Source organism: Sabethes cyaneus, chromosome 3, assembly GCF_943734655.1.
Source record: "Sabethes cyaneus chromosome 3, idSabCyanKW18_F2, whole genome shotgun sequence".
Lineage (NCBI taxonomy): Eukaryota > Metazoa > Arthropoda > Insecta > Diptera > Culicidae > Sabethes > Sabethes cyaneus.
In genome coordinates, this window is record NC_071355.1 from 194,684,839 (window position 1) to 194,708,062 (window position 23,224).

General features: G+C 38.3%; 2 protein-coding genes across 5 annotated transcripts; one reads left to right on the forward strand and one right to left on the reverse strand.

The window, feature by feature from the left end:
- The first annotated feature begins 289 nt into the window (after positions 1 to 289).
- Positions 290 to 22,429, forward strand: LOC128741778 (uncharacterized). Of its 4 annotated transcripts, none has more exons than XM_053837809.1 (8): positions 290 to 399; positions 2,361 to 2,524; positions 20,417 to 20,558; positions 20,639 to 21,083; positions 21,145 to 21,296; positions 21,360 to 21,525; positions 21,592 to 21,692; positions 21,759 to 22,429. In XM_053837809.1, the coding sequence occupies exons 3-8, from the start codon at positions 20,556 to 20,558 to the stop codon at positions 21,780 to 21,782; spliced, it is 891 nt and encodes a 296-aa protein (XP_053693784.1). In that variant the 5' UTR covers positions 290 to 399; positions 2,361 to 2,524; positions 20,417 to 20,555; the 3' UTR covers positions 21,783 to 22,429. The 4 variants fall into 4 exon arrangements, with proteins under 4 accessions (XP_053693784.1, XP_053693786.1, XP_053693787.1 ...); XM_053837811.1 differs by having other exon boundaries at positions 311 to 399; positions 2,230 to 2,524; XM_053837812.1 differs by lacking the exon at positions 2,361 to 2,524 and having other exon boundaries at positions 317 to 399.
- Positions 14,134 to 16,119, reverse strand: LOC128741777 (zinc finger protein 267-like). The gene is made up of 3 exons (XM_053837807.1): positions 15,951 to 16,119; positions 15,571 to 15,755; positions 14,134 to 15,499 (listed from the first exon to the last, which is right to left on the reverse strand). Exons 2-3 carry the CDS (start codon positions 15,703 to 15,705, stop codon positions 14,285 to 14,287), a joined length of 1,350 nt encoding a protein of 449 aa, XP_053693782.1. The 5' UTR covers positions 15,706 to 15,755; positions 15,951 to 16,119; the 3' UTR covers positions 14,134 to 14,284.
- Positions 22,430 to 23,224: the final 795 nt, after the last annotated feature.

Genomic DNA, 23,224 nt, shown 5'->3' on the forward strand with positions numbered 1-23,224 from the left:
GATAAGTTCAAATACAGCCAGTCATTTGCTGAATCACATTACTGTAAGTCTCTCAATGCAAGCTTTTCGAAATGTTTTTGCATCCGTTAGATGTGCAAATTCTAATATGTCAACTGATTAAAGCATGGGTGTTGTATCTATTACAGAGTGACACATATATATTTGAAAAAAAAAATCATTTTATGCTGGCAGCAGCATGCACAATTAATACGATCAAACTAAGACACTCACACATGTCACATGTCATCATGACTTAAGTCTTACTTGACGTAGTTTCATTTTCGTATTGTGTCTTGTTCGGTGTGCACGTACCAGAGTTTGAGTTACGGTCGTTGATAATAAATAAATTGTTGAACGGTGCTTTATGCGGCACTACTTTTCGTGACCTTAAACATCACGGTATAAAAAGAGGATTTGTATACTATACACTATAAAGATTTGTCGAGACGGGATCTGTTGAAAAAGTCATAAAAAAACCGGAAGAAAACGAAGTGTTTGAACTGCAGTTTGTTCGAGAACGAATTCGTCGCATTTGCGACCGGTCCGCTCGGAAAATGGCAATTCAACTGAATATCAAAAGGAAAACTCTTCGTCAAATTTTGAAATTGAATCTGCATAAAAAACCTTCAAAATCCATGGATTAACGAAAGCAACAAAACAAAAACGGCAGGAAAGATGCAAACTGCTGCTCCGTCGGCACGGTGTTTCAGAAGTGATCTATTCTGATGAGAAGTGGTTTGTTCTTCAAACACCGCATCATGCTCAAAATGATCGGTTGTGGTCGGTTTCGATCATGGACGTTCCAAAGCACAAACGGAATGTACCACGATACCAAAATTCATCAATGGTCACGGTCATGGTATGGGGAAAAGAACGGGACACTTCCTCTATTATTTATTGACAAGGGTGTGAAAGTTAATGCAAAATACTATCAGGAAATGGTCTTAGAACAAAATTTTATGCTTTACGTTCGGGGAATGTATGGCGAAGAAGATTACGACTTTCAACAGGATAAAACACTGCAAATCTTGTGAAGATGTCGTGCAAAACCAATCCGATGGTTTAAAATCCAAACAAAGAAAGGCCTCCAATAAGTTCTCCTGATTTGAACCCACTGGATTTTTGTATATGACGGTACATGCAACAGAAGCTCAAGGATTACAAATATCATAATTTGAATGAATTTAAGTTAGTTATCAACAAAATATGGGATGATATTCCGATGGAAGTAGTGCTTGCCGCATGTAACGACTTTAAAAAGCGTTTGAAACGTGTTATCCAGGCTAAAGGTGATGCAATAGAGAAATGAATGAGTAATGAAGCTTTGTTTTTTTTTTTTTCGAATACATATGTGTCACGCTGTATATTTGAAACTAATTCCAGCGTTAGCCAGCATACCGCATGCAGTGTCATACGAGTATGACGGATTAATTCTACGGGCTAGTCTTTGAACTGAAAGTACATTTACTTTCATACTCAAAGCAATACCTAGGTGCTATATTCCGTCTAAACCTGGCGAATGATAAATGATAAGCTTTGCTGTCAGCTGTTAGAATACAGAACAATTGCGAGGTAGTGCTACGATCTTATTGACTCTGACAGTTGCTAATTGTAGCAACTGAGATTCGGAGCATGCGACGACTAGTTTGTTAGACCAGCGTGTTATACCCCCAGGCCATCTGGGTGGCCTATTTACGTTCTTATTATTTACAAATAGGTACAATGCTAACGAAGGACTATTGACTAAGATGCAGAACGTGTACACGTGTACAGAGCTGCATTGAAAATGCAAATAAAATTTTTCCTTATTTATGAAAGTAACTTATTTAGTAAATTATATACATAGAACAAAACATATGAGCTACAATATTCAATGTAATTTGGCATAATATTGAATGAAATTTGTTAGAAGTTACATTGTTGCAGAGATTAATTACATCGTTCTATGCAATGCATTGCTTTACAATGCATTGCATTATAAGCTTGCAGAGTACAGTTAGAGAGAGTGTTTTAAACCAGTTGCAGTAATAGCAATTAGTGGACTGCCTTCACTAACATTGCTCTTGCTAACACATACTGGATTCCTGCTTTCAGAATCCTGAGGATTCCTATTTCATAGTAAAAGGGATTCCTTTACCGAGGTATAGGTATCCTGGGGACTCGCCTTTTGGATTCTCAGACAAGAATACCGATTCTAAAAGCAAAGCATTTTGTACGAATTTTATTCAGAATCTCTCATCACGATTCCACTGCGAGGAATGCCAGAGATTCTGTGCGAATCTTTTTGGTTAGTCCGGGTGGCTTGCACAGCTTGGGGTACACTGGGGCAAGTGCCACCTTTTCTTTACAATTTGATACAGTACGAAATCCGGAAGGAATAAGGCGAAAAGAGGCACAGCGAGCGAGGTGGCAAGACCAGGTGGAGCGGTGGATCTGGCGAGCACTGGAGACCAGCTGCCATGGATCGAATTAGATGGAGAAATTACGTCATGCAGGCCTTGTCATAAGACGTAAGCCCAACTAAGTAAGTAAGCAAGTTCAACTACCAATGAACTAGAAATGGTTTTAAATGTAATTTTAATTTTATGACCAATGCCCAATTTCAAATCAAGTTTAACCACAGTGAACATTTTTTTGTACATTCATCTTGATCAAGGTGAGTTAAAACCAACTTAACTTATTAAATATCCGTCCTAGCGACAAACAGTCTTCAGAGCAAATGTTTATTTTAGCATACTGAATAACTTTGTAGAATACTCGAAAGTCATAAAAACAATCGTGTGCAAAGTTATTGAGCATAATTGATTTTTAAGTGCTCCTTTTTAACACATCGTTATATTTCGCAACCGGTAAGAGATAGATAGTTACTGTATTCAACAAAGTTGCTTAATTTAGAATGTTTTTTAACTTTTTAGAGAACAAAATTTTTTTTTGAAATTATTTAAAACAGCAAAAGTTCGTATCACCCTAATAGGTGAATTCACGGTCACCCTAATAGTGCAGAAATATGTGCTATATTTTATTATTAAACTTCTCCGAAGACACCACCCTTGAAATATTACGCATTTTTACCCAATTGCTAATGCCCTTTTTTTCGAATCCGTACCACTGTGGAGTGGTTCAAAAAAATTAAAAGTGGGGATTTTGATGTGAGAGATGAAGGGCGTAGAAGAGCTAGAAAAAAATCGAGGACAGTGATCCGCAAGTAGTTGTGGACGACGATGACACTCAAACGAAACGGCAATTCGTGGATCAATGGAATGTGACTTAACCCATTATGTCCTAGCGTATGATATATCATACCTCGTCTTCAAAACCTGTTTACTGCTGAAATTCAATAGTAAGTATTGTTAATAAATCATTACAAGAGAGATAAGACATCAATCTGATGTGTGTGTAAGATAATCGGTCAGTTTTTGTCATTTCACCTGTATTTTCAACAGTTGTGATAAATGGCGGAAAAAAAGTTGAAAAAAATGGCGAAAAAAACTTTGTCTCCAAAACGCATGAAAAAATGTACATTTAGTGACGAAACATTACCTGACATGTAAATTGATATTTATATGTAAAGTCTGTCACAAAATTCGATAAGAAATCTGCAAACAACTTTGTAATTTGTTTGAAACTGAGCCTATGAAATATTAAACCGCCGATATTTTAGCCTTGAAACCATTCCAAATGACGAGTTTGCGTTTCCCGACACGTTTGAGCCATAATATAATAGATTACAGAGTTTCACTTCATTTGGTCCAAATTTAGGTATACCCGGGTCATAATGGGTTAAGCAGATATCTCCATACATTTGAAGGCCATAGAAAAGATCCAGAAGATCGGAAATAGATTCCACACGAGTTGAACAGAAGATAGTAGGAAGATATTTAGTTGGAAAGTTCTTTCCCATGCAACTTACGCAACAGATTTGGCTCCTTCTGATCACAACACGTTTGCATCGCAGGGACGCCCACTTACTCAGCAGCGCTTTAATTCTTACAAAAATGTAAGAAAATATCCTGTGGAATGGTTTGCTTCTAAAGAGAACCAATTCTTTTGTCGTGGCATTCACAAATTGCCAGAGAGATGGGGAAAATGTATAGCTATCGAAGTTAAATATTTGAATAAAATAGTGTTTTTCATTTTGATGAGATAGACGTATTTAACTGTCACAGTTTTATATAAAAGTTAGACAAGTCGATCCGAAGCTATTCTTGAGATCTACGATTTTGTTTAAACGGCAGTGTGACTTATTTCCTTTGGGAAAATAAGATTGGATATAAAAGGACAAATTTATAGTGTAAAGTAACACATTTGGTCATACATGAACGGGTTGAATTATGACTAACGCCGTGCATCCACCAAGTATATAACATCGTCTTTTCTTCGTCCTTTTCCTCAAGGTAATAAATTTCAACGCTCCAGCGGCTCTGTGTCCTTTCCGATCATCTGTTTGTATAGAAAAGCTATAATCTACAGAAAGGCAGACAACATAAATGCAATACGTGATCCATATTTATTATAGGTCAAGATTATTGCCCACAAATAACGACACTGATCTCACTAAACTGCGTTGCTTTGCAGTGATTAAACTGCATAGTACTAAAATTCACTTGGGCATTTAATTGAAACAACAGTTTGTTAAATCCCGAACGTAGATTTAAAATTCAATTTATTCTATCACCCTGGGCACCCCCGAGTATGACTAAAAACTGCAACTTAACTGTAAGGCTGACACGTAGGTAAACTTCTTCAAACAAAATTAAACTCACCCTCGCACCATGCGGTTGTTCATTTTGTGTGCACTTACGTTGTTGGGTACCCGCTCGCTCAATCAATTGCATGAGACTGCGAAGCAATTTGCAGATAATGCTTTCGTTGTCATGCTCTTCAATTTATGTATAAAATTCATGAATCTCCATTTATTCTAATTCACTCAAACTGTGTCGTAGACAACTTGCCAACGTGTTATACGATTCGGTTTAAACTACCACAGTAATTGGTCAATGAGTTGCACACAGAGAATGAACAATCGTTCAAATAAATTGTGCTTACCGTGGGAATAACTAAGCGTAAAATTCCCCATTTAAATCGATTTGTTTAAAACTTTATTTGCTCTAGAAATGTTATGAGTTACACATGGTTGAGACTTGGTGGATAGTTTAATGACCATATAATATTCGATGGAAGAATTTTGAGAGTTTCTCAGTCATGCCTCATAGTTCAAGCGAATGTATCGTTGTTTGTGGAAGAATAATGCAAAAAAATCACCAACTCCCATCTACAGTATTTTAAATTAACCCTCTAACAATCAACATCGTAAAAGCGATGCAATCAAGCTAGTGACTATTTTTCTTAAACGTACAGTCAAAAGAAGTGCAAGTTTTTTTTGTTAATTTAAATAAACCATGTAGATTACTCTCAGCAAAATTATGTTGCGCTAAATGTCCTTTTTCTTGAAAGGCAAAAATGGCATAAATTTGCAAAATATTGTTATTGCAATTTACCTGAATTCTTGTTGATAAAACATGGTAACTCTTGAACGCATGGTCGGAATGTTGTAATATTGATGCCAAAATATCTAGGAATCTATTCCGAATACATTTTTCATGTAAAAGTTCTTAAAGAGAAGGCCGTCTGCAGCCAGCCTTACCCGTACATCAATATTTAAAATTAACCCTAATATAATATGACAAATTGACAAAGTTAATTTACAATCATCTTCATCGCACAGTTGGCACGTCCAGCTTATAGTGCGGTGTCACGTAATAAGGAACACGCCAAAGAAGATTGAGATTATGACCTACGATAGAATACTGCCCTTTGGCTATATAGGCCGCCAACGAAAGTGGCAGCGCAGAAAGAAGCTTTCGCGACACCCCATTTATCACTGCCCGCAGGATAGAAGCAGGACAGCAAAAACAAACGCCTGAATAAGGTAAAGTAGAAACGAACAGCGCAAACCGCCAAACCGCCGCAGCAGGTTTCACCAATCTACTTCTCAAATGTGGCTTTTACTATGTTGTGGCACAGGGCGGAGGGCTGCACTGACTGGTGGAATGGTTGATAATACCGTGACATCAAATAACGCAAACGGGACGAGAGTTCCTCCAACCACCGCACCGGGAAGAAAATTTTAATTAATGCGAAGAGATTCTTCGTTGATGGAGCGAAGAAATGTGCTCTATCGCGGCACTACTGGAACAGTGCCAGCCAGCCAGCGTAAGGTGACTAAACAAATACTCGCATTTCTAGTATTTCGCATAGAACGCCTTTCTAATTTCTAGCGTAAATGAGGAAATAATAATCTAGGCTAATAATTAATTATCTGAAATACGAATATTCAATTTCCCGTTTCGCAGAATTGCATGTCAAATTAAATTGGTCTAATTTTAGATGTACTTAAGTAAACCGCAGTATGTTTTTTGTTCCTGTAGGATTCGAATAATGAAGTAAGCCCAGTATTGAGTCAACAACCTTGTTGTGGTTGGTTGAGATATGTCTTCGGCTGAGGATATTACAAATGTAACCTTGACTCTTTCCTCAGTGGGACTTTCCTTGTAATTTAGATCAAATTTTCTTTTAATTGGAGGCGTTAAACTAGTTTTTGGTTCGAGTCTACTACTTCGCAGGTGGTAATTGAATAATCTACGACGAACCCTGTAGTTTTGAGACTTTTTTTCAATGAGCTTGGAACTGGCTAAGTGCTGTTCAGGATACGTCATCGAAGGGGCAGCCGAATTGCACGAGACTTGACGGCGAGAAAAAATCTTTCTATGTAAAACAAGCTACCCACAGAGGGATGTAAGACTTGTCATCATCGAAATGAATGCACAAGTAGGACGAGAGGCATATAGACCAGTGATTGGGCTAAATAGCCTGCATGCCATAGCGAAAGATAGCGCCCAATTAGGAGAAAACATCGCAGCCTCTCGGGGTCTGGTAGTTCGAAGCACCTTTTTTCCCTGCAATGATATCCATAAAGTCACTTGGATATCACTTTACCAACACTCAGAAAATCTACGCTCTTACGGGTGGCTTTGCGCCTTATGTTCTCCTAATGTTTCGTGGTCTTACTCCGTTTTGGCTATCGGAGCAGATTCTCCGTTTGAGGTCCGCTCAAAAATTTTCTATCGGACGCAGCTGGAATGTATTGGGAGGGTTTACGGTCTTCGAAACAACGTTTATCTTCAGCCTGTCCATCTCCTCCAGTTATCTCCCAGTTCAGACATAATGGTCTGAGGCCAGGTGTGATAAAAATACATCTTTCTCCTTCGCGTAATACTTCTTGATGAAGATAGCAACTTTCAGCATGCCCTTCGTACTGTATGTCTCCTTCGCAAACCCCGAAGTAGGGATGATCATTAAAATTCGTTACTGACAACTATCAGTAGTTTCAGTACGTTACTGATAACTATCAGTAAATATCAGTAATTTTACCCATCACGGCTTTGTAGCAAAAAAATAGGAAATTGTAATAACTGCATTATTCATTGTAATTTTACATTGTAATTTATCAGGTGGACTTCATGGGGGCTCGCGCAACTACCGATCAGATTTTTTCCATCCAACAGATCTTGCAGAAATGTTGAGGGTACATCGTGTCCTCGGATCATATCTTTATTGATTTTAAAGCAACATACGATACAGTCCATCGAGACCACTTATGGTACATAATGCACGAAAACGGTTTTCCGGATAAACTGACCTGACTAATCAGAGCTACATTGGAACGAGTGATGCATTTCGCACCTCTCCGGGACACACTCGAGTCCCTTCGAGACTCGGCGAGAGTTGGGACAAGGTGGCAGCTTATCCAGTATGCTGTTCAACATCACTCTTCAGGCGGTGTTCCGACCAGCGAGTATCGAAACGAGAGGCATGATTTTCATCGAGGGTAGAAGTATATGAATCACGACATACTTTCACTGCTTGAGAATCCCAGAGACTCCCATCTAAATGTGACGAAATTCGGTAGGCTACGGTGGGCCGGGCACGTCGTAAGGATGCCGGACGACAGAGCAACGACAACAGTTCTTTTCAACAACCCCACCGGCACCGGAAACACGAAGACTCGACATGCAAGATGGCTTGACCAAGTCGAAAGTGATTTATGACTTTTGAGAAGACTGGGAAACGTGCGACGAATGGCCCAAGATCGAGTTGAATAGAGACGACTGCTTGAAACAGCACGAACCACCCCGGCTCTAGGCTGCTGACGACAACGACGACATATTGTGTCACTCTCATCTATCGTACACAACTACCGACCATTAACTTTAAACCAACTGATTTTTCTAACGGGACGACGTAATTATATCAGTAAGCATCAATAACTGCGAAACCTTACTGATACGTGGTGATATTATGGCTTACTGATAACTATCAGTAATTAATGATAGTTTTCCCATCCCCCCGAAGGATAGATCATTACACGGGAGCTCCTAACCACACTTTTTTGACAGCACTTGGTGGTTTGTTTACATGGTGTTAAAGTTTAAATTGAGTTTTCTATCTTTGTCCGGCAGATAATGATAAAAAATTATAGTTTTTATTTAAGAGAAAGTAACTTACATGCATTTTAAAGCACCTGATGCAGTAATCCTTCACGAAATTTCAAATCGAAACCGCTGGATGTGACAAAAATCATGTAAACAAACCACCAAGTGGTGTCATTTGACGGCAAAATGACGTCATCGCAAAATGATCTATAGACCAAATCAAGGTGATGTCATCTGGCAGATACTGGCGCCCTTGTTTACAAACAGACCGCAGAGTCCAAAAAAGTTTCACCTGTTTAAACGGCAAATTTGTTGTTTAAACCGAGTTTAAAGGGCATTAGGACTAAATTTAAAAGCCATTATGCCTGTAAAATGTTCAAAAACACGCTACATTCGCTATAAGCGGAAAGGAAAGGTCTATAGACCAAATCATCATACCGTCAATTGACAGATACTGGCGCCCTTGTTTACATTTTGGAAAACTTTCCTTTCCGCTTATAGCGAATGTAGCGTGTTTTTGAACATTTTACAGGCATAATGGCTTTTAAATTTAGTCCTAATGCCCTTTAAACTCGGTTTAAACAACAAATTTGCCGTTTAAACAGGTGAAACTTTTTTGGACTCTGCGGTCTGTTTGTAAACAAGGGCGCCAGTATCTGCCAGATGACGTCACCTTGATTTGGTCTATAGACCAAATCATCATACCGTCAATTGACAGATACTGGTGCCCTTGTTTACTTTTTGGAAAATTTTTCTTTTCGTTTATAGCGAATGTAGCGTGTGTTTTAACATTTTACAGGCATAATGGGTGTTTCAAATTTAGTCCTAATGCTGTTTAAACAACAAACTTGCCGTTTAATAGCTGAAACTTTTTTGGACTCTGCGGTCTGTTTGTAAACAAGAGCGCCAGTATCTGCCAGATGACGTCACCTTGATTTGGTCTATAGAACAGCGACTTCTCGTTGATCTGTCAGCCTCAGAAGGAGAGAAAGATGAGAGAAATATTTGTGCCGTCATCGCTTACCTTTTTGGTGAGGACATAAAGAATCCAGTCCCCTGCTTGCGGTCCAGTGTCCAGTAGGTCTCATAATTTTTATGACCACGACGTCACGCTACCCTGGAATGTTTCTCACCAACGCCAACACAAGAGCGGCTAATTTTTTCAAGTGATTGCCTGCTACTCAGACACGGCCTGTCTCGACTGACGCTTCCGATACGATTGCGAATGATAAGGCCATCTTGCTTTCGGTCTACATCTTCACCTTCCTAGTGCACTTTACGGATGCACAGCACCGTCGGGTCGCCGAAAACAGGCTTCCGTTTAACGCTCGTGCCTCTCTCCTCCGGAAAAGAGAGGCTGTTGTAAAAGCCGGGTCGGCTATATACGGCGGACACGAAGTGCCTCACTGTGTTCAACTTTTTCGCTCTATGCTGGAGCTAGAAGTACGAACAAAGCATCGAGCGTAGTTGCTTGACTATTTTCGCTATGGCTGTTGCAAATCAATTGATAACGCTGTCAGTTTTTTATTCACAACAGGGTTGTTATGACTAGTGATGCATGGTGGATTCAGCACCAGGTGGCAAGGTAATCGCATAAAAATCACTAAAATCAGTCCATTTTTAATGCATTCATGCATGCAGCATGCAATGATTCAATCCAAGCGACGTTCGGATTGACAGTAACGTAATCGAAGTGGTAGCCGAATTCGCGTGATTGGGTTCGCTGATGACCGCCGATAGTGACTCCAGCAAAGAAATACGAAAACGCATTACGGCAGAACATCGTGCCTACAGCAAGGCTGCACGCCCTTGATATCTTCGAACGGAAGGTTGAGGCATGGAGTTGACGATTTCTGTGTGTAGTACAGGCCACTGGGGCCTTTGCCTGATTAAACAAGTTAGTTTTTAGACGTCACTGTCTTGCTCTTTGTTACCTTAGCTTTTAAAACATCAGTGTTTGATTCTATTGATATTAAAATGTTTTACTTTCTTTTTTTGTTATTTTGTAGAGCTTCGATCCTACTTAAATCTCTCTATCTTATGGTAGCACAGGTGATCTATGACTTCCGGAACTAAAATCAGCAGAATAAATTCTTAACTTAAGGCATTGTAATCTGTTTCAGAACTTCGTAGAAGCATTGATGTATAATACTGCTTAGTAGTACTTGACGAATTGCTTAAATAACTTTTGCAGATGTCGAAATACTGGAAATATCCCCTACACCATTAAGACCTTGATTAAAACAGAGAGGGTTAAAGTGCATTACCTTGTTGGAATCATTATTTAATTGTATTTCGTTTCCATTCAGGGCTGCTAGCTTGTAACTCAATACGTGGTACAAGAGTAGAGTACAGATTAATTAAACAGTTACACGAATTAACGCTTTATCATCATAATAAACTGAAATCCTGAAATCCACTTCACTGATACTGATGGAAGCTGATTTTAAAGCGAATCGGAGCCACTTCAGTTAAAATCAAAGCTTCGTTGCTTCAACTTCGCGTGACGATGTTTGATTGAAGGTAGCATTATCGAGCCCTTTCTGTGGAGGACTTCTCAGAAAATAAACTTGAGCTAAGGTTTTAACCCTTTATAAGGCCGTGGCAATAAAATTGCCACCAACGAAAAATATTTGTTTTGCGTCTATTATGACATCAATATAATTATACAGGTATACCTCGATAGTACGTAAACCCGCACATCGTTTAGCGTACGTACTATCGAAACGTACGTACTATCGAATCACAATTTTTAAGGTAAAGTATTATTTTTATTATACTAAATATTGTCTAAAACTTCCAAATTAGGTATATCAGATCAGATATTATAAAATAAATAATGATCTTAGTAAAATTATTTTGGAAAAAAAACTACAAATGTTAAAAAATAGTTGAAAAGTAAAGCAAAAGGAATCCAAAAATACCTATTTTTTCAAAATTCTCTCTCAAATTGAAAATTTACATATTTTAATCGAATAAATCTAGGTAAAGGTTTGGTACATAGTTGTAAATATATGCTAGAATGAGGAAACATGACAAGAGGAGCTCAATAGCCGTCATTCGGGATATTTCATTCCAAATCCAATAATATTAATCGAGTGAGCTTCCAGTCTATATACTGGACAATAAGCTGAGTGCGTGCTATGAACAGAAAATAGTTAATATTTTTTTGAAACGATGATTCTACAATTGATGAAGGGACGGTAAGGGAAAGTAATGAAGTAAAGAAACATTACTTTCCCTTACCGTCCCTTCATCAATTGTAGAATCATCGTTTCAAAAAAATATTGATATATGCCTGACCGCATTTCAAGGTCATGACTAAAGTCACGAGTTTGGTCAAGAAAATAGTTAACTACAATAATCAAAGCTTCAGCTGTAGGCTGCGTAAATTGGAGAAGTTCCTATAAGGCTGCTTATCTGCGTAGGAAAGCATACCTATCCCATGTGAATATTGATCAATTTTGAGAAAAATACGGAAGTAGCTTATTTATATCCTAATTTACCTTACAAGCTGTAATTTAGACGGACTTTGTTCGAAAAATTTTCCAAAAAATATCAAACATAAACAGTTCCATATGCAAAATAAAAGCATAACTGTCCCATAATAATATTGCCCATTATAAACATTTTCTTTTTGCCAATTTAGGTAACAATATTCTTTTAATTTTCGCCTCTATTGAGTGTGATAATAACTTAACAAAAAGATAATATGACAGTAATATTTATTTCTAAGTTTATCCAGCTTTTTACGCGCTATAATGGCGGACGCTATAAATTGTGTTCGTAATATGTGAACAATCTTTTTGACAACTCTGCATACATCAAAACTGGGCACTCTTCTCCTGTACGGCAGTGTTGCTCTTTCTTTCGTTTACGCAAAAGAAGGAAGGCAATAGTTTTGTTTACATTTCGCACAGTTTTGCTTTCCTTCTTTGACGTAAACGAAAGAAAGAGCATGGTAGTGTTGCAAGAGAAGAGTGTCAGATTTGATGTATGCAGAGTTGTCAAAAAGACTGTTCGCATATTACGAACACAATTTATAGCGGCCACCATTATAGCGCGTAAAAAGCTGGATATCAAAGTTCTACCACGATTTTTTCTTAATCGGCAAAGATTTCTCACAGGCACAATTTTCTTCGGCGATGACAGGGAGAAGAGTATTTGATAGAGCGACTTTTCTCTACGTTTCGATTCCACAATGCCCTTTATGGTGATTTTTTTTTTCATTTGAAAAGTTTTTTCAAAAAATAGCTCGTGTTGTTTTTTCGACAGCAGAGCATACTTGAAGTTCGAAATTCAAACCTCATCAAGTTTGTATTTAGCAGTGAAGCTGCCCTTTTTTGAATATAGTCTTTCGAATGCCTTCGAGATATTGGGATTTATAAATTGTGTATTTCGAAACCAGACCGCGACGTCTTTCTTGGCCTCTTTAATCACGATCTTAAAGTCCTGAAATATTATTGTAGCATTCCGGTTGCGCATACATTAGCATAGGAACTATCTTCCGCCAAGTACTGTTAAAAATTTAAAAAAATACATGTGAGACAGACATGCTTTTATTTAGCAAACGCTTGTAAATAAAAGCATAATTGTCCAATCTTCGAAATTCTGAGAAAAAAAATGCATTTGCGTTTAACTTTACAACCAAATTAATGTGGATAGTTTAATTACTAGTGTAACGTAATTTTTTCTCCGAAGAAAGTAAAATAATTCTTGTATAATGACGACAACATATATTCTCCCGTCGCAGTTGGGAAGAATGCGAATCGCAGAAAAGGTGAATTCTCTGAGCAAAAATCTGCAAAATTTAGTAGCGACCATGAGTCTGCCCGCAATGCTTAAATAACTGTTATTTAGAACGCATATTTGATTAATTTACTATTTAAGAACTGTTTTTAATTTTAAAATAATGATTTTTTACATAATAGAAATAACTAATATTATTCAAAAATTTATGATTATTGAAAACGCATTTGCTTGTATTGACTCATAAATATTCATAAAAATGTTTCTGCTTTATATAGAAACTAAAAAAAATCATTGTTGGAAAATGTACGTACTATCGAGGCAAAATGTACGTATTATGGAGGGTACGTATTATCGAGGGTACGTACTGACGAGGGTACGTACTATGGAGGTATACCTGTAGAAGCAAAATAAAAAATTTTTTTTGGTGGCAATATAGTTGCCACTGCCTTATAAAGGGTTAAAAACCGGCAACAAACGAGCTCAAAACAGAGACTTCTGAAGCATGCTAGATATAGGCGAAATTCTTGCTTTGTTTCAGCTTGATTTACAGGCTCTACTAAGAGGCTCCCCAAAACATAGCCGATTTCGTCTGGTCAATGTTTTGGCATCCTTATACAGCTCCATCGCAGACGTAAAAATGATGCATTTTAGTTACATTTAAATGGAAAAGTTTTTAGTTATAAAAGGAAACATATAGGACATAGAGGAGCTCCAGTTGCTCGAGCCGACTTCTGCAATAGCAAACTTTATGTTTATTTGTAAGGCCTAGGTCTAGGGGTTCGGCACTGTAGCAATTAACTTTTCCATGAGATTTCGGTTGAAAAAAGAAGTATAGAAAAGCGCAATAAAACAAATCATAGTGTATATATATTGCATTTATTAATATCGATAATAAAATGAGTTGCAATAAACTGAACTTCAATAGAGTAAAAAGCCATAACATTAGTTAGGTGTAAGCAACAAAAATAAATTAAAATAAATAATCTACGTTCACTAGATATCTTATCTGACGACCTGCACAATGTTGGATTAATAGAGAGTTAATAGTGCTGAGTTTTCTTATGTACGGACAGATTGCTAGCGTGAAGGAAGGATTTAGTGCACATGTTGCACTTGTAAGGCCGCACCTTTTGGGACGCATGAACCCGCATGTGAACCTTCAAATTGCCGCTTGTGGCAAAGGCGCTGGAACAGAAATTGCACTGGTACGGACGCTCTCCCGTGTGAACGCGATAATGAATCGTGAGGTACGACGGATGGCTAAAACTTTTGTTGCAAACTTTGCACGTGCTGGACAGTTCTCCGTTGCCTCCCTCGTTGAGTCCAATGTTCATAGGATAGGAATGAGTTTCCATGTGGGAACGCATACGAGTTTCGGAGTTGAAGCTTTTGTAGCAGTGCTGACATTTGAAAGGACGATCCTGAGAATGCACCACGTTCATGTGTGTTTTCATATTGCTGGAAGTGGAAAATGCTCTGCCGCATATGTTGCATGGATAGGGACGCTCCCCGGTGTGACTGCGCCGATGAATTATCAAATTGCCGTAGAGCTTGAATGTAGCGTCACACAAATCGCACTTAAAACGACCATCTGGTAGCGTGTTTTTCATCTTATGCTGGTCCATGTGGTACTTAAAGGTTCGCGAGCAGTTGAATGATTGATGACAAAAATTACACTTCATCAAGAAATTGGAGTGTTCTGATTCATGATGTTTTAATTCTTGTACGCTTGTAAAACTTTTTTGACATATGTAACAGTTCAGCTCCGTCATACCGAGATTTGCGAAATGCAGATCAAATGCATCGCTTTTCAAACGAGACGGACAGTATTCCAAATGCTGATTCAACTCCATTGAAGTGAAAAAATCTTCTCCACAACCAGTGCATCGAGCGGAGCTTGAACTAACCGGTTCTTCAGGTGCCATAGGCTGTTCGTTTTCCTGGCCAAGGCTAATCTTCAATAGATCTTCTGGATTTACTTCACTACCAAATGCATGCTCAAAGCTGGATGAATCTACATCTTTACCTTCTAACGCCCTAAGCAATGTTTCATCGAGTTTTTCAAGAGTAATTTGTTCGCTTTCTTGTTCAGGTTTACTGTTATTCGATGCACAAATTTGTGATTGCGGAAGCTTCTTTTTGCAATAGAGCAAATTGTTTTTTCGACAATTCACTCGAAACTGGAAGAACTCGTCTAATTTAGTAATGCATTCTTTACAAATTTGTGAAGTCAAATCATCGTCATCCACTGGTAACTGCAACAAAGAGAAGAAAGCACGTGAAAAATAGCCATAAGCACATATTAGAAATACAAGACTTTTATTACCTGTAGAGAAGTACATTTATAAATTTTTATTGCCACCTGGGACTCACAATCGATATCGTCCTCGTTTTCATTATCGGGAAAAATTCGTTCCATCTCCGGACGCTGCTCAAAGCATAATCTGCAGTGCGCCTCCATTTTGTGCCCGCAACTTAATTATAATTTATTATTATTGCATTCGACGCCAACTGAAAAGACAGCAGACACAGAAAAAATGAATAGGCAACACCGAAAGAAGCAAAGTCATTATTAGGTGGAAGTTTCTCTCCTGCATCGTATGAGACAACATAAAAAAAAGTTATTAATTATCCAACGATTATAATTACAATGTCGATGGTGGTAACACACAAGCTTACAGCTAGCTATACGATACATAAACTTACCGTGGCGTTGATATAAAATTGCTCGCAGGAAATTTCCTCTCATTTACATCGATGTCCTATTAATTTCTATCAGCATGATAATCATATTAATTAAATTGTAAATTATTCGACCCATAAGGGTTTCCCGTGGAAACGCACGCACGCAGCTACACGATATGAAACACACAACAAAAACCGTAGCCGTCAGTGGTCGATGACAGAATGAGGATCTCGCTCGCTGAAAAAAATATCAATGTTGTTTCGTTGCGCTGTCTGTTTCAGCCTTTTGTATACATTCAGTCGCGGTTACAGCAAACATATCGCCGATGAAAAATACTATTAAAATACAGTGCTACAAGATTCGGATAAATTTATTGTTGATGGAATGAACTTTTTGCTCTTATTTTAAGTTTTGCGTTTAAGTGGTTTAACTTCTCAACAATATTAACACAAGGCGTAACACTTATCGTTCTTACAAACATAAAAAGTATATTTACCTTTTACCGACCGGTTTCGGGCAACTAGTTCATCGACGGGGTAATGCCCAACTGATTGCGTTGAAGAAAAAGTTTTATGTTTGTAAGAACGATAAGTGTCGTCAGTTCTTACGTTAGTGCAAAAAGTGAAGTTCAAAGCTTACTTCTCAACAATCATTTTGTTTGAATATTTTATTGCCCCTTTTATGACTATTCAGACTACTCTGATAATCATTTAATGAAGCATACCGCATTTTGCACTGTTAATCTGACACTAGAGTGGCTTTTAATTTAATCAACTTATGAGTTTGACTTCTTTTTCACTTCATTTTTCTTGAGCGAAATCGTGTGCGAGAATGGTCTGTGATAATCGTGTAAATCGGGGTAGTCTAATAGCGAATTCATAAATTAACCTGGGTTCGTGCTAACTCGAACTCGAAATTTATGAACGATACGGGCAGTTTGACAGGTCGACCCGTAAACCGTAATGCTAGACAGTTTTAACCTGCGCTTCAAACTGAATGCTGTCAGTTTAACCGAGATGCATAATAGCTCCTGAAACTTTTACCTAATATCCTTGAAATTATGCTCAGTATATAAGATTGGTATTGGCTTAAAGCTATAACAAGGAAAAACCACGGTTTCCTTAAACGGTGCATATTACCCCAGGCTACCCATACTTACATTCACATTTTATGTTTCATACGAAAGCTATTTTTTGAAAATCTACGCAACACAAAGAGTCAGGAACTTATCCATTTCAGTGTGGTGACAACAGAGTCGTAATCGATTCATCTGGTTTCCGTGAATCCGGTATTCCGGGAAAGTGTTTCCGGGGAGTTTTTTTTTATGTTTTTGGATGTGAAAATCAAGATGTAAGAACAAAATGTAATATATCCAAAGTTATTTAAGACTAGCTGACCCGACAAACTTCGTATTGCCACAAATTAAACTGTGTTGTACATAAATCGTGAATCTCGGATGACCTATGTCACAATCTCGAGTTTTTCAAGTTTCTGGGGAGTTCATGGGTGTTTTAATATACAAATTTTCCTCACAGTAAAGTAGAAAACAACTCTCCCCATTGCTTAGCCTGATAAAATAAAGCGGATAACATTTAAATATTCGCCATCATTACAAACCATTTCGCCGAATACCATTTTACGGAACACCAATTCTCGGTTGACCATAACGCGGAATATAAAGTTTCGCAGAATACCATTTCGCGAAAAACTTTACGCGGGATGTGCCATTTCACGGAAAATCTTTTCGTAGAAAGTACCATTCCGCAGGGGTGACCCAACTGAAGGAAAGGAATAGAGGTCAGTAGATCTAGGAAAATAAATAAACCTAAATAGAGGTGATCTCTACGGGGGGCTGCCCCACCTCAGTGGCCGGCGCTTCTGATGGCAGGTCGCCGGCAACACTCGCGGCCTGTGGCCGTCTCGCGCTGAATTATCTAATGTTACTGTTATAGTTTTCGGTGGTCTTGTTATTGATTAATGTTTTATGAAAGAGTCTAAAATTTTTGGAGTTCGATTAGTTTTTGAGTTACGCAAAAAATTTTGTTTTATTAGTATGAGAGTCCTTATCTCCCTACCACAGGGGTGAGGGGTCTCAAACCATCATTAAAATATTCCTGTTTCCAAAACCCCCCACATGCCAAATTTTGTTCCATTTGCTTGATTACTTCTCGAGTTATGAAGAAATTTATATTTCATTTGTATGGGAGCCCCCCTCCTAAAAAGGTAAGGGGTCTCAATTCACCATAGAAAAAATGCATGCCTCCAAAAACACCCACATGCCAAATATAGTTCCATTTGATTAATTAGTTTTCGAGGAAATTTGTATTTCATTTCTATAGGAGCCCCCCCTCCTAAAGTTGGGAGGGGTCTCAATTCACCATAGAAAAAATTCTTGTCTCCAAAAACACCCTCATGTAAAATTTTGTTCCATTTGCTCAGTGGTTGGAGAATTCACGAAAAAGTGATCATTTGAATCCCTCATGAACATACACTATTCGCATGCCTCGCCGATAATGCACGCATCAGCTCTGAATTTTATCACGAACGGAACCTCAATGTGAACATCAGAATTCGTTCAAAATTTGAATATTGAACATTGAGTGTGTTCGATTTAGCGGATATAGGATGCCCGGGGACGCCGGAAAGTATTCAAAATAATATTACCACGAAAAGGGAATAGTTTAAAGTAGTGTTAGTGTTAGTCTGCGGTTTTACAAGCAGCAGAAGCTTTAAGCGAAGCGTGAATATATGTGACTCATTGTTATAGGCGAATTGAACCGCTCGCGTCGATGTTTTCTCATGATAAAACACGTTTGCCGATGCTTGCGTATCTATTCATTTTGCCAGTTTTCCAACCTCTGCATTTGCTTGATTAGTTTTCGAGTTATGCAGAAATTTGTATTTCATTTGTATGGGAGCCCCCTCTCTTAGTGGGGGGAGGGGTCTATAACCATCAGAAGAACGTTCCCTGATCCCAAAAACCCCTATATGCAAATTTTCACGCCGATCGGTTCAGCAGTTTTCGATTCTATAAGGAACATTCGGGCAGACAGACAGAAATCCATTTTTATAGGCATAGATTTGTATGGGAGCCCCCCCTCTTAGTGTGGGGAGGGGTCTTTTGCCATCGAGAGAACCTTCCCTGGTCCCAAAAACCACTACATGCAAATTTTCACACCGATCGGTACAGTAGTTTTCGATTCTATAAGAAACATAGGGCAGACAGAAATCCATTTTTATAGGTATAGAAGATTGAAATCAATTCTTCAAGAAGTTACATTATGTTTTCACAATTCTTTCGTACATAAATTTTATTGCATTTTGATGATGTCCCAAGTTATTTTGAAATAAATGAATAAATAAAATTTATTAAATTCATAATATTGATATTCACAATATTCATGTTGAAGAACAATCTAAGCAATCGCTTAATTTTCTTATACCTGGTGACATGTTGAGTTACAGAATATTTGAAAACTAAAAACATATACAAGATAACTCTCAATACATGTTTTATCCGCTTAAATACAAATGGACAAAAGCTTACTTGCTCCGGCCGGTGGACAACATAATTTCTCATCCGGACGCTTTAAGGAAGAAGCCTTTTCGACCATCTTTTGAATCGGTAGTTAAACCATACATTAAAACATTTCGTTCGTCTAAGTAAAATAACCGTTTTATCAGCATGGAACTCCGCACATTGCTAATTTGATCCAATACGACTACTTCCGTATTTGGAAGGCAGAACATTCCAAATTTCAGGCATGTAAGAATGCCTTGCAAAGAAAAATTCCGAAAAAGAAATTTTCCCCGTACCGAAAGCATCCCATAAGAGGAACCTATTGTGGCGCTGGATGCAAGAAAATGGAACCGCAGCCCCTGGGACAGTGTCGTTTTATTATGAAGAAATTTCGTAACATTCCAGCCAAAGTGGACCATCGCGGAATTGACGTGAAGCAAAGACGTCAACAGGAACTACTCGGGGCTGTTCCAAACAATGGCACATGCTGCTTGGAAACTGCTCCCACATGCTGCTGAAAATTATCATATATTTTGTTCAATAAAATAGATGCAATTGCAAATAAAAGATTTTTATAGGGACATATCCGAATGTATGTTGTCAATTCAGTGCTGATAGGTACGAAGGCCTATCGTCCCACCGCACCGTTAGGACATGCGCGGTCAATACGAAACAGTTATACTACAAATGTATGAACCGCTGCTGTCACTCTGCTGACGCACTGTCAGAACTGTTCGGAAACAGTAAATAGCTATCTAAATTACGTTCGCTATTCGATTATTTAAAAATTAAAAATTAGCTTAGTGTAAGCTCACTTCTGTTTTTAGTATTACTGTTCGGCTCAAAGTGTGCCGAAATAGCCTAAGTAGCGCAACCAATGACCAATGGCCAAGATACGAAATGTGTTCAAGTAATCCGTGTTTACAGCACCTAATTCAAAGCATTAATATGTTATACGTATTATAGAAAGCACCTTATCCCGAATCTGGAGAGTAAATGCCGGCTCTGCCTCTCGGACAAGACGAGTGTTCAATCTATCTTCCAGGGCAACACTAAAGAAACGACGGATACGCTTGTGGACAAAATCTTTGAGTGCACCGCAATCATGGTACGTAACTTCTCGATAGCGTTCACAATTTATGCTAATGTGACCTCATTCGACACTGAGCGCGTATGCATTTTCCTCAGCTATCCAAGGATTTTGACTACCCTTCACCGATTTGTGAAGACTGCGCGCTGAAGTTGGACGAGTTTTTGCTGTTTAGAGCTAAATGCCTGCGAAGCAACGAAATTTACCGGTTCAATAAATTACATAAATCCCGGCTTGTGAGTGGAAGCACACGGTTGCAGTCGAGCGGAAAGGACGAGGATGAGAGAAAGGAACTACCTCCGCCCGAATGTACCGAGGATGGTCATAGGGAAGAACCGGCGGAAAGGGACGCGTTCGGAACGAGTAGCAGCAGCGAAGGAGCCAATGTCACAGTAATAAATAATGAACTGCCAGATGCAAGTTGTGTTCCTGATGAAATTGTAGAAACTCGCAAATCAACTGTATGTAACGGAAAAGCGTACGAATCACACGAAAGCGTTGAAACTAAACCTATGGATCTTCCGATTTTGGATGAGGCAGAAGGTATGAAGCACACGGTATGTTAAAAGGTAGTTATTTGCCAAAAATGAACATTTCACCGTAGTCACAGCGATTAGTGAACCAGTTTTGACCAAGGACTCTAGCAAGATTGAAGAAGTAATCATTGACGGAATTTCTTTCCCTTTGGGATCAATCAAGGAACTGGAACGCTTAGAGCGCCGCATTCAATCGCAACCGGAAACAAGAGAAAAATTTGTATCTATTTTAATTTCGGTTTAGTTTTCGTTCATTGAATCAATATTCAATTTGCTGTTTCAGATTTCATTCCTACGAACACTGAAAACGCATGATACCTCATTGAGCGAAACATATCAGTGTCTGTTCACGGATGCGCTAATGATACATTACAATTACGATGGCATTTCACCGAAATACAACAAGCGACCGCTCAAGAATCTTTCCATCTTCACCGAGTGCATGCCAGGTTAGTCCGTGGTCTAAATTGGGTGTCTCAATAAAATGATCTCGAAATAAAATCTTTTCTTTTCAGTGGCTTGGAAGGACCACATGGATGCGAATATGGTACGAGAAGCAATTATTGAGGCTGTGAAAAAATCTCATAATCGGTACAATCAATGTAGTCACCGTAAAGTAAGTAGTAATTTAATTGGTAAGTAAATATGAATTCATTCCAATTATTCTGTTTCATTATCTCAGCGCGCCAGGCAAGTATACCTGTGAAGAAGTCCATTCCATGTCATTCAAGTAACCTCATACTGATCTTTACAGCTACGAGTGGTTATAGCTGATTATTCCGCATTGAATTAATCAGTAAATAAGTAGTAGATAAATTGCCAGAAGCAATCAATAGCGTTATCTAATTTGTACTTTTACCCGTAATAGTGCGATAGTATTATGTCCAACGACATTCCACCAAAAAACTGATGGTACTTTTAAACTTCTTTCGCTTCGAAAAAAAACTACGATAATACAACAATGTGAAGGAACAAATTGTAATTGAAATGATAGCAAACCTACTTTAACGAACACGCGAGGAACCAACTACTGTTACATTCATTCCAACGAAAATAAAAACAACGTAACGCGAACTAGAGCAAATAAACGCGAAGTGTATAGATAAATTTTAGCATAAATAGAAACACGTTACAAATTTTGTTAACAAATTTTAAAATGTTATGAACGATTTATTTCATAAACTTGGCATGTAAGCAACAGATAGTATCTATCAAATTCGACTATTACAAATCGAATATTTTTTTCCTAGAATAGCAATTAGATGCTCAAAGAGAATGCAAACGGTAGTAGCAGAGAACTGTGGTTGAGCTGTTGCACAGCATTAGGAATTGTAACGCTTGTTTCAATGAGAAATGGAAATAAAATACAGTTACATAAAAACTGGCATTGCCTTGCGAGAGAAAATCCTAACATTCATGTATTTTGACTTGACTTGGTGTTAATACATAAAATTTGAAAAACTGATTTTTGGCCTTCAGATATCACAATAACGTAATCGAATGTGTTAGACACGATGATGACACGTTGATGACTTTGGTCACGAATACTGCCTAGTGAGTTTTTCGTCGATAATCTAGCGAGTCTAGATCAAGTATCCGGCAGCGATCAGAATATGGTTGGAGGCTCCCGGGATGACGCAGAGCAAGCCGAATGAATTTTCTTTGCAATCATTTGATGCGCAGGTCCCATGTTAACTGCTGCGGACACCGTACAATGCTACATTTTTTCAAGTAGTGGCCGAACCAGAGCAATATAAGGATTTGAGGCAATGCGGATTATAAAAATTACGTCCAATTTTAGAAATGAATCCGAGTTGACACATTGCTCTCGAGATTATCGACTCGCGATGTAGGTCAAATGCTAGTTTGGTATCGAGTAGATGGTCTGCTCTACGCAGCTCAGAACCATCGATATGGTAGTTTAAAAGAATCGGGCTCTTCATGCGGTAAAACCTGATAACCTCATGTTTTGCCGCACTTAACGTTAACCAGTTTCGTTTTTTTCCTGTGTGGACTTATCACTGCGACCAGTATAGTTGATCTATTATGATATCGCCCGGGTGTTTGCTGTATGACCTGCACTGCATTTCTTTTTGCTATAATCACCATTGAATGAGCGATATGCTTATTAAATTTTATGCGTGTTCG